Raw genomic sequence first — 15,989 nt, 5'->3', positions numbered from 1 at the left:
CTGCTTTAATGCAGCAAATGCTAGGCCTAGCTGTCTTTTGCTAGGTAATGTATGAAATAAAGAAGCGTACACAACACGTTAATTAGAGACATTGTTACTTATTACAGTTGGATCTTCATTGTATATTTATGGCTTTTTAAAAAAGGAACTTTCACAAGAAAATAAAGTAACATACATCAGAGACAGCTATAATTACGGCTTCCCTGAGTAGCGATTAGACTAGTATTTCTAATCAGACGCTTTCCCTATTTCCGGGTCCACGATAGCTGAGCAGGGACGCAGAGAACGGAACTCTCGGGCAGCGCAGTAGACACCTCTTTAAACGCAAGGGTCCTTCTAAGGGAGGAAGTGCTCGCACTGCGCATGCTCCTTCCTTTCCAGCGTTCGAGCCTCTTGCCGCCGCCACGGTAAGGCCTTGCTCTGGCCGCCCCATCTTCCCCGCATCGCCCCCATCCTGCGCCTGGCCGGCCCGGCTCCTCACTTTGCTACGCCTGGGCGCCTTGCTCTTCCTCCCTGCCAGGCTCGTTTTGGCCCGAGGGGAGTCGGAGATGGAAAACGGGGCATGGATGCGGGGCGGGGATTGGGTGCTCGGCTGGAAGGCGGCAGTTTGTTAAGCCAGGCCGCGGCTCCTCTAGAGTTGAAGTAGGAGTGCGTGTGGGCTTGGGAGACTTAACACTAGCTTAGCCCTCGCGCCCGTCTCCCTCGAGGAGCACGTGCATGGTATATAATAAGCCGATGGTAAAATGGAAGTTGTGTGTCCGTGAACGTGTTCTGCAAAGAAGCAAAGCAGGGAGTGGTGAGAGGTCGTTTTAGGGCTTTAAATGAAGACAGAGTTGGCTAATGATAAAAATGGGGACTTTGCTAGGGAAACTTTTATGTGAAACTATCTTAATAGCCTGATACTATAGGCATAGTTATTTGGAAGAAAGTCTCATTGAGTTGAATGGGGTAAATAAGTATACAGTATCCAAAATTACAGCTTTCAAGTCAAAAGTTCTCAATATCATCAAACTTTACTCTTGCTGTAATGGTTAGTGGAGGCTGCATAGAGCACCTGGTTTATATGGAACTTGCTTTTCTAAGTATTCTGCATGGATGTTGCCAGAGAAAGTGTAGGTGCAAAGGGTCCCATGTTCAATTCATATCAATATTTTAAAGAATCGGGTGGTAGATAATGAATAGAGAGAATACTTTCTGATTAATAGGGTTACTTCCTGATACACTTAAGAGATGATGCTACAGGGCTAAATGGACAAAGTCTGATTTGGTATAAGGCAGTTTACTATGACAGGTCTTGTCTAGCGTTGCTTAAATTGAGGTATACAACATTTTAATGTAAGCTTAGTATGCACCATTTCTTTCATACTCTTCAGCTTCCAACAGAGCAGTAAAATAATGTGCTGGGTTACTTTGTACCATTTTCTTGAGAGAGTGTGTGTGTGTGTGTGTGTGTGTTAACTTTGAAGTAAAAAAGGGTGGCTCTTTAAAATTGAATCTATATTTTCCTACAGATGCTGATGCCTAAAAAAAACCGCATTGCCATCTATGAACTCCTTTTTAAGGAGGGAGTGATGGTAGCTAAGAAAGATGTTCATATGCCTAAACACCCAGAACTGGCAGACAAAAATGTGCCCAACCTCCACGTCATGAAAGCAATGCAGGTAAGACACTGGCTTTCAACTGGTATGTTGCACCCTGACGTTAAGTGAGTTGCACCAGTGGTAGCATAACCAACATTTTCTGAATGTTGTTCATCTTTTAAAAAATAACTCTAACCAATCCAGGTCAAGGCTTCTGTGCTTCTAATAGTTGCATAGAAGAAGTGAGTGCAGGAAGTGCAACTTTCACGTCCCTGAAAGATCTTTGCAGTAAATAATTTTAAATTGGGTCCTAAGTTGCCAATTGGAATTAAGAGTTGAGTTCTGGATCTGAAAAGTTTGAAAGCTAGGCTAGTTAGGTAGGGAAGCCTAAAATGCCTAACAGTTTTATTAACATAGTGGTAGGAAGAAAGGGAATACCAAATACTTGCCATATTTTACAGAACGCTTACATAAACATCTGCAATCTCATTATACAACATAATCCATCTTTTAAAACTGGCGATGATTTGTTCCCCTCTCCCCATCCCTAATCCCCATCCCCATCCCTTTGCCACTAATGTTTGCATGTAGAGTTCAAGATGTAGAAAGTTGTTAGTGTTAATTAACGTTATTAAGAATTGCTGTGAACAAATAAGTATTGACAATAATTAAAACTAGACTTATATCTTCTTAGTCGCTGAAATCTCGTGGTTACGTGAAGGAGCAGTTTGCATGGAGGCATTTCTACTGGTATTTGACCAATGAGGGCATCCAGTACTTGAGGGACTATCTCCATCTGCCGCCTGAAATTGTGCCTGCCACCTTGCGTCGCAGTCGTCCTGAAACTGGACGACCCCGGCCAAAAGGTAAGCTTTAATTTACATTACTTGCTTGGATTTGCTGTTGACGTAGTGTCCAGAATTGCTTTCCTTGGATGAAGCATTTTGGCAAAAGCACTTGGATTTGTGAACGTGATTCTCACAAAGTCCTCTAGATCTGAAGACTAGGACACAAACATTTAAGTATTTCTGCTGGGATGTGCCTTCAGCTATGTGAATGCACCGTTACAGAAGGACAAGTGTCTGATAGGTTGCAGGTACTATGAGTTCAACTTGTACAAATTACTAGGCCATTGACTTTAGGAATCAGAATTGTTGAGGTGGAAGGGACCCCAAGGGCCATCTAATCCAATCCCCTGCAATGCAGGAACGGAACAGTTTATTGCATTCATTTGTATTTTGCTAACTAAGGCTCCTTACCACTATTCATTTCTACATCCAAGACAGCTATATTTTATTGGAGCTAAATTAAGGGAGCACAGTGTTAAGAAGCCTGACTTTGCCAAATATATTTCAGGGCTGGAAATGGAGGTGTTTCATTATCCTTGTAGGTGTGAATCTATTGGAGACATTGTATCTTAGAAAACTCTACATTTTAATGAAATGTTTCTAGCTTAATTTACCTTCAGGTTGTCCAGGTGAATCAGTCCTAAAAAGTCTCTTTGGTCATATAAGCACGGTCATAAGAATGATACTGGTCAGACTGCTAACTTTTGTTTTGCCTTGAAGAGAAAATAATTTAAACTTGCCACATCAAGGCCATGTACAGTTTTGAACTGTGACACATTCAGCAGAGTTCTGTTTGAATTTATTTCCTATGGTTTTTACACATGCTTTGCACTCTCATGTTGACATATTGAATAAGCTTACAGGCAGTTGTATACAGTCATACCTTGGAAGTCGAACAGAATCTGTTCCGGAAGTCTGTTTGACTTCCAAAATGTTCAAAAACCAAAGCGCAGCTTCTGATTGGCTGCAGGAAGCTCCTGCAGCCAATCAGAAGCCGCGGAAGCCTTGTTTAACGTTTGGGTTCCAAAGAATGTTTGCAAACCGAACACTCACTTCTGGGTTTGTGGTGCTTGCGAGCCAAAACGTCTTAAGTACCAAGGCGTTCAGGATCCAAGGTACAACTTTACTTGGTTAGGTGATTCTTACATATTTGATAGTGCATTCAGTTATTAGCGGAGTGTTGCTGCTATAGATTCGTATGTCACAATAGCATAGGTCTCTTGGATCTGTTTTCAGGTTCATCCAGCTGTAAGCCCAACCATGTACAGAATTTTGACCATGACCGATACCCAATAGATGAAAATCTAGTCTGGTTTTAAATGTACAAGGGAGGCAGCTGCTTGGGATACAACAGCCATGTACTGCCTGCTTTATGACAAGTGGCTTTGTGTGTATCAACTTACCTTGCCAATAGAGAATTCACTGTAAGTTTAGCATTCAACACTACCAGGAATTCAGGCCCACGGGTTGAAGGCAGTGACGGTTGCTCATGCCTCAAATAATGCTTTGATCATAGTGAAGGTGATTGTTCTGTTTTTATTCACCTTCTTTCTAGTACATCTCATTTCATTCTCAGTTGTAGCCTTAAAGTAGTGCATTGAGTTGCCAAATTGTGTTGCTCAAGTCTACCTGGTGAGTTGCATGTTTTGGTAGTTTGAAGCATAGACCTCCATTGAATTGAAAGACGATTTTTTTTCAAAATGGTTAAGAGTGGTCCAAATGGTTTAGCTTTCAGCTGAACTGTTAGAAAAATAGCACTTTTCAAGGGAGAAATGTATTTGGTATTTTTGAAGTCCTTTACCTTGTAATAAAAATGTTCTATCAACACACTGGTACACAATGTGGTTAATAAGTACTACTGGCTTAATTTTAAATAATATATACCTTTTTGAAGAGCAGCTTAAAACTCTATGACTGTTAAGCTGAAAGCTTCTTGATTGATGTGTCCTGTTTTTGCCTTTTCAGGTTTGGAGGGTGAGCGTCCTGCTCGCCTTACACGGGGAGAGGCTGACAGGGACACCTACAGACGCAGTGCTGCTCCTCGTAAGTGTTTAAAACAAGAGGTTAACCGGCCTCTGCCATTGTTTTCTTGTACATTTACCTAGCTTTTCATTTATTTAAAATGAGATAGTATTGAAGTTTGGAGGAAATTAGCACGTATTGGCTAGCCTTGGGAACCAGCCAAAACGTGGTTGCTGGTACCTAGGAACCTTCCCCTATTGGGAGTTGGACAGTCTCTGAATATGAGCGCATGAGCAGGGTAGCGCAGCACAGCCCTAATCCTGGGCTTTTGCGATAATCCTTCCAGTTGTGCTTTGGAATTGCGCTAAGATAAAAAGTGAAGTGTGACATAATGGTACAATTCCCCTCTGCTTATATTCTAAACTGGTGGGAAGGTTGGCTGGGCTTGTCAAGCTTCCCAGAGTAGGAAAGGGATGCTGCCAGGGCAAAAGCATTTGTAGGGCAGGAATATTGTATTTATGCAATCAACTTGCATAAGTAACGTATGCCTAAATAATATCTTGACTGTTAGCATTCTGATACTTTAAAAACGCTTTCAAAGATTATAGATACGTCTCTACGTGGTACTCCTTGCCTTGAATAATGTGGAGTGTTTTTTCTTCTCAGCTGGTGCTGACAAGAAGGCAGAGGCTGGAGCTGGGTCAGCTACTGAATTTCAGTTTGTAAGTATATATAGAATATTTAATTTTATGCAAATGCTCAAAAGAACATGTAAGCGCCTCTGACCAAAATCAGACACTTTCATATCTTCCTTGTTGAGTTGGCAACAGTATTGCAGGCACAATTACATGTATTTCAGGCTTCTGTTTATATTGCTGGGGTAATAATATGGATGGCACATGCTAATAAAGCTATCTTCTGAGTCCAATATGAATTCTAAAACAGCATAGGGTGATGATGATTAGGCAGCACAGACTCCAGGCAAACTGTAGTCATGGGCAGCTAGTCCCACATAATAACTCAGAAGCAGGCACATGTCCCCATTCCATTGAAAAATGCATCTGGCTAGTTTGGGGTCACCAATGCAGAAAGAAATGGGGAGCCAAATATTCATGGGCAGTAAGTGCAGGTGTCTTCCCATGTGAAAATCTCTCTTGCTAGAGTTGCTGGATTAGACAATGGGGACAGCTGCTATTTTTGCAAATAACATATTTCATGAATAATAAAAGATAGCAAAATGTTGCCAGTGTAAATCTGGGATTAATATTGAGCTACCTAACTTTCTCCCAAGGTTTTTCATTTGTTGGTTTGTTACATTGTCACGTTGCACCTTGTAAACTCTTTATTTCCTGACCTAACACAATTTTATTTATGGCAAATTGATCCCTATGCAGTATGCATGCCCTGCCAGATAAATGCTGGTGTTTTTAAACTACTTGATAGCTTAAATGCATTGCTATGCAGTGTATTCACTTGTCCAATTTGGTGTAGAAATTTTGATAACACTTGACCTAGGCTCTCATTGACTAGAATAATTGAACTTGTGTCTGAGCTACAGCTTGCCTGCTTTTCACCTGTATGCTCTCCAGGCCTTCTTTATACATAAGTGCCTTTGAATGGCCTTCTTGTTCATATAAATGATGTTTTGTTGCACTTTGGCCCCCATTTTGCCTATCTTAGAATTCAGGTAACTTCTGTTATTTTTAGCAGTGAGAAGAGGCAGTGATGAATCATGCCAATGAATGAAATGTGTTGTAGTTGTGGGTGCACTGATAATGTTTTCTTTTTCTTTTTCTGATTTACAGAGAGGTGGCTTTGGGCGTGGACGTGGTCAACCACCTCAGTAGAAATCTTGCTGTTTGGTTGCATCTTGTGTATAATAAATAGGTGAAAAATGCACTTTGTAGCTTTGAATCATTTAATTATGAAGCTTAATGGGTGAAATATTGCTTGTTTTAAAATGTGGAGGATAAACCCCAAAACATAATAGGAATGATGTGTAAGATGACATGTGGTATCTTGACTATTTAAAAGACAGATATCAAATCCTTGTGGCTCTTTCTAAGACTCCTAACTTGAAGAAAATGGGAAAGGATTTCTTGATGTCAGAGGGATGAAGCATTAATTGTTGGTATACTTATCTTCCTTATCTTATGGCCATTCTTCCCTGATTATGTTCGCCATCTAACTGGAGTCTCCATGTTATCCTCTTTGCCTCTAGATGCAATCATCATTATCTTGCCTCCTGAAATTTGATTAAGTTGTGCAGAATGAATTGAAATTTTATATGCAATTTGATCTGGCCTTAAATTTCAGGCTTGCATAGTTCACAACTTCGTGGATTGATGTGCCACTAGCAGTCAATGTAATCATAGTTGGGCATCATTGTCCCACAAAAAGTAAAAGCAGTCATTAACACTATTTCTTGCTTGACCTTGGTCCTGTTAGGGGGGAAATTAGAAAAAGTCAAACAATTTAAAGGGACATACTTCTAGATATGTTTTGTGCATAGGATTGCTGAATTGGCTTTATAGTTTTTTTAAAAGCTTTGATTAACAGGACAGGCTGCTATATTTAGCAAGCTTGTGATTCAATCAACCGAGCATAAAAAGCTTTGCTACAGTATTGGGATGTATTTGTAATTGGGGGTTGTTGGAAGTATAGTCTCTCCTGTCCCTGAGGCTTGGTTCCATCCATTAAACTCCACAAAAGCTCACAATCTCCACTTTACTGATGGAGAACTGAAACTGAGATAGTGGACCAAGCATTTGCCAGTAACAACCATTTGGAGAGAACTGGAAGAAAAAGTGAGCAGCGAATATATGAAACCTTTTCTATTTATGAATTAGAAGTGTAAGGTACTATAGAATGCAATTCTTAAATAAGGTTGCCAAAGATCTAGGCAGCATATACAGTGGTGCCTCGCAAGACGAAATTAATCCGTTCCACGAGTCTCTTCGTCTTGCGGTTTTTTCGTCTTGCGAAGCACGGCTATTAGCGGCTTAATGGCTATTAGCGGCTTAGGGGCTTTTAAGAAAAAGGAAACAAACTCTCAAGAACTCGCAAGACGTTTCATCTTGCGAAGCAAGCTCATAGGGAAATTCGTCCTGCGGAACGACTAAAAAACGGAAAACTCTTTCGTCTTGCACGTTTTTCGTCTTGCGAGGCATTTGTCTTGCAAGGTACCACTGTAGTTTCACCAGTAGATGCTGAACAATGTGAAAGTAGGGTATGATTTTTTATATATAAAATAAGCATAGCTGAGTTACGGCGTTTAGCATGCCAACCATGTTTGCCTCTTACTATTTAATACCCATTTTACATAGAAGAGTGTTTGCTGTTGTAAAGCTGGAGGAAATTGGTCTAGTGTCCAATACAGTGGTACTTGTACTTGTGAACACGATCAGTTCTGGGGTGCCGTTCGTACCCGAGAAGTCCGCAACTAGAGCGGTGCTTCTGCACAAGCACATAGCGTGCTAGAGTGCTTCTGTGTATGCATGCACGCACAATGAAGGGTTTGCCGCGTTCGCAAGCCGAAAATACAATATGAACGTAACACAACATGAAGTATGACTATACTGGGCAGTCCTTTACATGCTTCTTGCGTATATTTCGAGAACCATGATGCCATTGGTGCTAATGACCTGCTTTTTGCACAGTGTGGTGATGATATCCTGCTTATAGGTGCTACTTTGTTCTGGGCTCTTTAGAAGTCTGGAGACATTATTGGAAATCCCCAGCTTTCCTTTTTGGTGTGACTTCTTCTGATATAAGGTGTTAAGGCGGAATGAGATCTCTGAAGACCATGCTCTCAGCCCGTCTGTTATTTTAACATTTATATTTCACATTTCCTCCAAGAAATTCAATGTGGTGTACATGGTTCTCCTCCCTATTTTATTCTCATAGCAAACCCGTGAAGGATAGGTTAGGTTGAGAGACAGTGTCAGGATCATATGCTTGTGAAGTTAGGCTTAAGTATGTGAGTAATGACCAGGGTTTTAGGACAGTAACAAATTGACAGTTGTGCATTGAGTACAGAATTTGGTGTCTTGAAGAAATTTGCATTGTGATTTTAAAGGACTCGATAGAGGTTCCAGTGGTGAGGCAGGATTCTTCTGCTCTGCTTATTACCTGGTGCCTTCTCAAGACTTGCAAAAGCAGAATAAATCACACAATGCATACAGTATATACCAGGGTGGGAAATGTAAAGTCATGGGGCCATATGCAGCCCTCCAGGCCTCTATTGGGAATCTTCCCAGGTCACGCCCCACTTTCGCAGACCACATGTTAAGCTGCCTGATTAGAATGTGTCCTTAAACATGCCTCTTGTCTGGGTGAAGAATGCAAATATGCATATGTGTAGAAATCTGACTTGTGTTGCTGGAATATCTGCTTCTTTGACCCACACACTTTTTCTGTTCACCCTGTCCACACTTGCATGTAGCCCCTAGAAGTTGCCCATGAAGGAATGTGGCTCTTGAAAAAGGTTTTCCATCTCTGATTCACACATACACCTACCTCCCAGAATTCAGCTCTTGACTCTCCCCAACTTGCACAAAGCATAATGGCTCTGCATGTTAACTTTTCTGTGGTTGGTAGTGTTGTGCTCCAACTCAATAGATTTTATTCTTTTCCAGCATCATTACTGAAATGCAATTAAACACAATATTAACAAGGCTATAACAAGAAGTACAAATATATCAGCAGGCAAACATGGTTTAATGTTTTCTCTCTGCATTTTGTATTAGGGCTAGTCAAAATACACAGTGAGATGCAACTGTTTTCAGATTTGTGTTGCTAGTTTTAAAAATGTGCTCCCTGCTTAGATTGGGAAAGTTGGCATGCTTTCTAGTACTAGGTAATGAGATGGATGTCCAGAGGGCATTTCTTTTGCTGCTTTGTCAGTGACAGTCTGGTGGTTTTAAGATTTTTTTCTAAATCCCAAAACGGTTTGAGCTTTTTGTGCTCATGGAATTGTCTACTGAATCAATATTGGGCTAAATATATATTGTGTGGATTGCATACTGTGGCGTAATGCTCCATTAGGAAGTGTTTCCACCCATCTCAGGATGTCACTGAGTTGCACTAGATAAACCCACACCTAGCATGATCTGAGGCAAATGAAAACATCCCCCACTTCCCGCAACACAACATTGATCTCCAGTTATTTTCAGAACAAGATGAGGGCCCATCCTATGCACTGGGTCTGCTTTCCATTAGGAAATGCTTCTCCCCCAGCTGGTACCTGGGCTTGTGGCCCAAAAGCCAGCTGGAGATAGAATTCAGAGGCATCCTTATCCATTAATGGAATCATAATCTGGAAATTACTTTGTTGGTGACAGCAACAGTGAGTTTTCCACATTATTTACAAGAACAGTCACAGTACTAAATTGAAACCCTGTTGGTGGGTTCAATTTATAGACTCAGTATTTTCACATCTCTTTTCCCCCAAAGGGACATATGTTAGTGTGTTTCAAAAAGTTTTTGGTGCTTATTTCAAATTTAGGGGATATCTTGTACCTCCCAAGTTTTCTGCCCTGTCCTGGGTAACATAGGGCTTCATAGTATTCGACAGTCTTTCCTTTACTCTTGGATCCTCAAGGAGGTGGCCTTTAAGAAATTTTATGAGGACTTCAGTAGCTTTCATTTCCCCAGCAGTTCACACAAGAGATTTAATTTTTGGACATCTCATTTGCATTCCTTTACCAAGTAGAATTCAGTGGTACCTCGGGTTAAGTACTTAATTCGTTCCGGAGGTCTGTTCTTCATCTGAAGCACCACTTTAGCTAATGGGGCCTCCTGCTGCTGCCGCGCCGTTGAAGCACGATTTCTGTTCTTATCCTGAAGCAAAGTTCTTAACCTGAAGCACTATTTCTGGGTTATCAGAGTCTGTATCCTGAAGTGTATGTAACCTGAAGCATATGTAACCTGAGGTACCACTGTACACCACAGGATCCGTTGGGCTACAATACAATCTCTACACTCCAACTGCATTTATTTTTCTTTCCTGGACAAGGCCTTAAACTTGAACTCCTCCCACCCAAGTACTCTTAAAGCTACGCTGAATGAAATTCAGTGAAAATGAATTTCAGTGAAATGAAGGAACAGACTTACAAAGCCAGATGAACCTAGGAGCTGCCTGCAACAGAACAGTCCCGAAGAGAAGGTGACAGAACACCATTAATCACCTATAGCTTTCAGCTAAAAAGATTCTGACATCGGGAGCTCATTCTGTATAAATTACAGGTTTTGGGTAGTAGCATTCTCACACACTCCCTTAATATAAGGTCAGGGTGGGGAACCTTTTTCAGCTTGAAGCCCGCATTCTCTTCTACATAAACCCTTTTCTATCCTCAATCCAGGCAAGCAAGACATCAAAGTTAAAGGAGAAATTCAAGCAAGCCAAAAACTTGAGTGTGTGAAGCAGGGCTGTAGCTTGGGGGAGAGATACCGACAGACCTGGGCTGCATTTCCTGACCCCCACACCCAGTCTGAGGTTCCCTACTGATGTAGGAGCTGGGCATTTTTTGCTACTTAACTTACTTTTTAATTGTATACTGTTTTAAGCTATTTGCATGCTGCTTAGATATTTCATATGGTGGAAAGGCTGATAACAGTCTTGCTAAATAAATCCGTTAGTCATACCATCAGGGACTTGCCTTCCAGTGTGAAATGCCACATCATCTACCAATAATGACCTTTTGCTTTCCTCACAAGTTAAAAAACAGGTTAAGCTCTCTGAAAAAGAATGGACACAGTAGTAATGTTCAGCTACCGGGGGGACATATTTAGGGTGGCTAGGGCACACTCATGTCATGGGTGCTGTTTTAATTCAGTAATTCCTTCAATGGGAAGTTCTAGTATGAAATTATTGAATTAGGATTTCAGTAAATCTATTCAGTTTTATTCTGTTTTTAATGTTTTGTTGAAAGCCGCCCAGAGTGGCTGGGGAAACCCAGCCAGATGGGTTGGGTAGAAATAGTAAATTATTAACTATTATTATTCTTGCCCTATTGTGGTATAACATACATAAAGGTAAAGGTACCCCTGCCCGAACGGGCCAGTCTTGACAGACTCTGGGGTTTGTGCGCCCATCTCACATTTATTGGCCGGGGGCCAGCGCTGTCCGGGGACACTTCCGGGTCACGTGGCCAGCGTGACATCGCTGCTCTGGCGAGCCAGAGCCGCACACGGAACGCCGTTTACCTTCCCGCTGGTAAGCGGTACCTATTTATCTACTTGCACCCGGGGGTGCTTTCGAACTGCTAGGTGGGCAGGCGCTGGGACCGAACAGCGGGAGCGCACCCCGCCGCGGGGATTCGAACCGCCGACCTTTCGATCGGCAAGCCCTAGGCGTTGAGGCTTTAGCCCACAGCGCCACCCGCGTCCCTATAACATACATAGGTGACCTGAAATAGTCTCGCTGTCATTCAAAGGCAGCACTGCCTTTACATTGTGGTCAGCTAAATATAATTCTTAGTGCAAAAGTCTATTCTTACTTTACATTTCCCCTTTTGGTTGCAGCGTATACATGTATCATCACTCTAGATATAGTCTAGGATTTTAGTCATCAGTTATAAGTGCAATTGTTTTGGCTGATGTTGTAGTTTATTCTTTAGAATTCTTTGAGTTTCCCTAACAAGGTTAGCTACTGTTCAGATAACATAGGTATTATTAATGCTACTCATTTTGAACTTGTGCTTTATGAAGTCAACAAGAGGAACTGACACTTATAGGGCATAGGTAGTCAGCCCCTCTGGCATGCATGGACACTCAATGCTATGCTTTTGACTGAAAAGTAAAAACAGGTTTAATGGCGAAATGGAGGGTATGCACAGGCTTCCCATTTAATATAACAGCATGATGCAGTGTCAGCATATCATGAAGGCAGGAGGAAGAAACACAGCTTTTACCTCCTATGCTATGGGAATCGCTTCAGGTTTGGACATTGCATCCACAGTCGACTGGCAGAAGATCTCTTATTTCTGATTTATATGGATGCCTGCAACAAAGAAAGGCTGCAATCTCACATACACTGAACCTAGGAGTAAATCCCATTTTCTTTAAATAGGGCTTCAGGGTTGACACACATAGGATTTCACTATAAGCCATCAGTATGTCAGTCAGGGTTGACACACATAGGATTTCACTATAAGCCATCAGTATGTTAACGACACTCAGTTCTATATCTCCATAACATCTGAATCAAGAGAACTTGTGTAGGTCCTGGACTAGTGCCTGAGTGCAGGGTGGGCTTGAATCCTGTCAGGATGAAGGTGCTATTCAGAAAGTGGCCAGCTGCTTGCCCTGGATGGAGTTGTATTTCCCCTGAAGTAACAGGTATGCAGCTTTGTCAATTGAGGCCCAGCTGGCCTTAGTGGCTAGGAATGCCTTCGGCTCGTATGACAATTGCACCAGTTGTGGGATAGCTTAACCACAGTAGTAGTAGACAGGAACTAGATTTACTGCACAATCCTGCAGCCCAATTACTGACAGGACTAAGTCCCCCTTCCACACTTGCTTGGAGAGCTACCTTGAACTCAACAGCTTGGGACCAGTTTACGAAGGATTGCCTTACCACATAAGTGTCCATTTTGATCTGTGGAAGTGATACATTTTGATAAATGTATCTACCTGCTTTTAAAGTTCTGAGTTTGTTGGTATTAGGTATTTTTTGTATTGCTTCAAGTAAACAACTTAAGAGGTTTTTGTTGATTAAGCGATATATAAACCGTATTAAATAATGAAATGTTTGCATGCTAGACAGTACATTAAATCTGTACTTTTAACATGGGGCCATTGTGTCCACTTAAGTTTGGGGGGCCTTTTTAACCTATAAAGCCTTATGTGACTCAAGGACCACCTCTCACCAAAACCAGGCTGGACCTCAGAACCAACATGGACCTTGCAATCATCATCTGGGCCCTTCTTCATGTGCTCCCTCCTCAGGAACTCCATAGGGTGGAAACATGAGAATAGGACTGTTCAGTGGTGGTAATCCACTTGTGGAATGCTCTCTCTGGGAGGCTTGCCTGGTGCCATTAATACATAGCTTTAAGTGCTAGGCAAAAGCATTTCTTTTCACCAGGCCTTTGGCTCTTATCCTGGCCCAACTACACTGGCTACCAATTAGCTTCCGGGCCAAATTCAAAGTGCTGGTTTTGACCTATAAAGCTTTAAATGCTTCAGGACTGCAAAATCTCAAGGCCCACTTCTCTGCATATTAACTGACCTAGACCCTGCAATAATAATCTGAGGCCCTTCTTCATGTGCCGCCTCTGTGAGAAGTCTGGAGGGTGGCAACACGAGAACGGGCCTTTTCTGCGGTGGCTCCCCATTTGTGCAATGCTCTCCCCAGGGTGGCTTGCCTGATGCCTTTTTTATACATCTTTAGGCACCAGGTGAAAACATTCCTCTTCTTCCAGGCCTTTGGCTAATTAAACAATCTATGGCCTTTTAAATTGTGTGTAGGGTGGGATTTTTTTTGTTATAGTATGTTTGTATTTTAAACTGCGCTGTGGTTTTCAAATAAAGGGTGGTATAGGTATTTAATTATCACCTGTAGCCTCCTTGAGTGGATGGGATGTTTTAATCCTGCCTTTTAAAAATAGGATTCTCTTTTAGATTTGTCTTTGGTTTTCTTTTATACCAGTTTTAATGCGTTTGTTTATATATTGAGTTACCTTGGTAAAAATTAACCAAAAAATTTAATACTACTGATGATATAACTCATTATTATTATTAACTGAGGGTTTAAAATATCTTGCAGATATAATAGTAAAAATATTGTCAATGTTTTTAATTTTTATTTTATTACTGTTTTGTTTGCTGCCTTGGGCTCTTTTGGGAAGACAGATGGGATAAAAATGTACTAATGCAAGAAAACAATAATGACATCTGCACACCTTAAGAAAATAGAGATAAACTGGTAATAATACCAAATCCCGTCTCAAATTCTTTTATATGTGAGGACCATCAACCTCTGCTTTTAAAACAAATTCTACTTAAATGCCTAGGCCATGCTTGTAACCATCTGCAGGTTCTTTCTTCGTTATATGGCCTACACAGAAAGATTTAATAGTTTGTGTTGGAGATTTTCCAACTAGAGTGTTCTGTATTAAAGAAACTTTGCAAAGGAACCCCTTGCGAAGTTATCCTGTTTGCTACAGTGTGAACTTTTGGCTGTACACTCAGCTACTCCACACTAGTGGTTTTCAGTATTGGAACAGAGAACTGAATTGTACTTCTATGTCCGCTCATGGCTTAGGGTAGCTTTTGCCTGAATGTTTAAGCAAATGAGAGGGGTGGTTTGCCTGTGGCCTTGATGGATGCCAAAGAGGGAGGCACCTCAATTTGTTATGCTCTGTTGGGCTGCAAGAGTTTAAAACAAGCTGGCTTGGTGTAATTCAAAGTAAGTGCCATTTCTTCTAACTGTAGGAATGAATGGGGACCTGCAATGCAGCCTTAAGCATTTCATGACAACCTCTGATATCCCAATGCGTTCAGTGGGGCTTCCTTGCATATAGGATTGTAGCTTTAAGATGTCAAAAGCAATACAGGGACTGAAATCACCCTTTAAAAAACACCACCATTCCCTACGGACAATGTAAAAACGATAGAGGTGTGGTTTGATTTTATATGTCAGTAAGGAAGAACAGAGTTTGTCGCCATCCTTTCCTCCTAAGAACCAACCTGGACCTTGCGATCATCATCTGGGGCCCTGCATATGTGCTCCATCCTCAGGACGTCTCTCATTCAATTTGAATGTAATTAAAGCTGCCCTAGATGATGGAAGGTAAAATGCCATGCATTCTCTTCTTAGGGTTAGAAAGGAGTCCGTGTCCTGCTGCTGTTGTAAAATGCAGGAGAGAGTTAACTTTGCTCTAAGGGGAAACGTTTTTGTCAGGCATTAAAACTATTATTATTTGTAATTGCATCCTAGGTATGTCAGCTCGGAAGCAAGTTCTATTGAGTTCTGTGTGACTTACCGCCTGGTAAGTTGTACAGAGGCAGAAGAGAAAGACAACTTAAAAATAACATTTCACGCTGCTGCTCGCCCATAGACATCCCTGTATCAATGACAGTCGCACAGAGCACACCTTGCAGACAGTACTCGCTATATGCCTGCTCGTTCGAGGAGGGCGGGGACACACCATAACTGGGGCAAAATACTGCAGCCTGAGTGCTGGCAAAATTATACAGTATTTATTCGCAAAGGAGGCGGAAAATCCCTATAGTTTTACCTACTATGCGCCCTGACTTCCAAGTAGGTGCACCTTTGACTTAACGAAAAGGAGACTTTTATTTTTTTTCCCTCCACCACCACATAAAGAGGAGACACCCCTTTCTTCAGCCTCTCCCCCTTTCATTTCACGCTCCCAAGCCTGGCTTCAAGACTTCGCCGCCGTTACGTTTTTGGCGTGCTGCTCCTCCTCACACAAGATGGGCATTGTTTCAGTCGGGCTACGCGTTTTACGCAGGGCCGCTGTCAGCCCTTGTGCAAAAACGTTGCGCCAGACATCTGGCTCAGTGTACTTTCGGCGCGCGGAGGCTGCGTAAGGCTGCGATGGCGGCGGAGGGAGAAAGGCGCCCCTCCCCC

At 41.9% G+C, this 15,989-nt stretch overlaps 1 protein-coding gene and 1 long non-coding RNA gene across 2 annotated transcripts; one reads left to right on the top strand and one right to left on the bottom strand.

Moving 5' to 3' along the window:
* Positions 1-298: 298 nt before the first annotated feature.
* On the top strand, positions 299-6,289 carry RPS10 (ribosomal protein S10). The gene is made up of 6 exons (XM_082226896.1): positions 299-407; positions 1,512-1,661; positions 2,275-2,446; positions 4,394-4,471; positions 5,057-5,112; positions 6,196-6,289. The coding sequence occupies exons 2-6, from the start codon at positions 1,512-1,514 to the stop codon at positions 6,235-6,237; spliced, it is 498 nt and encodes a 165-aa protein (XP_082083022.1). The 5' UTR covers positions 299-407; the 3' UTR covers positions 6,238-6,289.
* Positions 6,290-12,373: 6,084 nt separating this feature from the next.
* Positions 12,374-15,960, bottom strand: LOC309534628. Its single transcript, XR_014220815.1, has 2 exons — positions 15,634-15,960; positions 12,374-15,171 (listed from the first exon to the last, which is right to left on the bottom strand). It is a non-coding gene; the product is annotated as an uncharacterized lncRNA (long non-coding RNA).
* Positions 15,961-15,989: the final 29 nt, after the last annotated feature.

This window comes from Podarcis vaucheri, assembly GCF_965113315.1.
Source record: "Podarcis vaucheri genome assembly, chromosome: 6".
Lineage (NCBI taxonomy): Eukaryota > Metazoa > Chordata > Lepidosauria > Squamata > Lacertidae > Podarcis > Podarcis vaucheri.
The sequence above is the reverse complement of the archived record's forward strand: the minus strand, read 5'-3'. Positions and strand labels throughout refer to the sequence as shown.

Bases quoted from the DNA above. Each gene is read 5' to 3' on its own strand.
- RPS10 (XM_082226896.1), top strand. From the start codon at position 1,512: ATGCTGATGCCTAAAAAAAACCGCATTGCCATCTATGAACTCCTTTTT. The intron at 1,662-2,274 runs GTAAGACACTGG...ATATCTTCTTAG, and splicing joins ACGTCATGAAAGCAATGCAG to TCGCTGAAATCTCGTGGTTA. The intron at 2,447-4,393 runs GTAAGCTTTAAT...TTGCCTTTTCAG, and splicing joins TGGACGACCCCGGCCAAAAG to GTTTGGAGGGTGAGCGTCCT.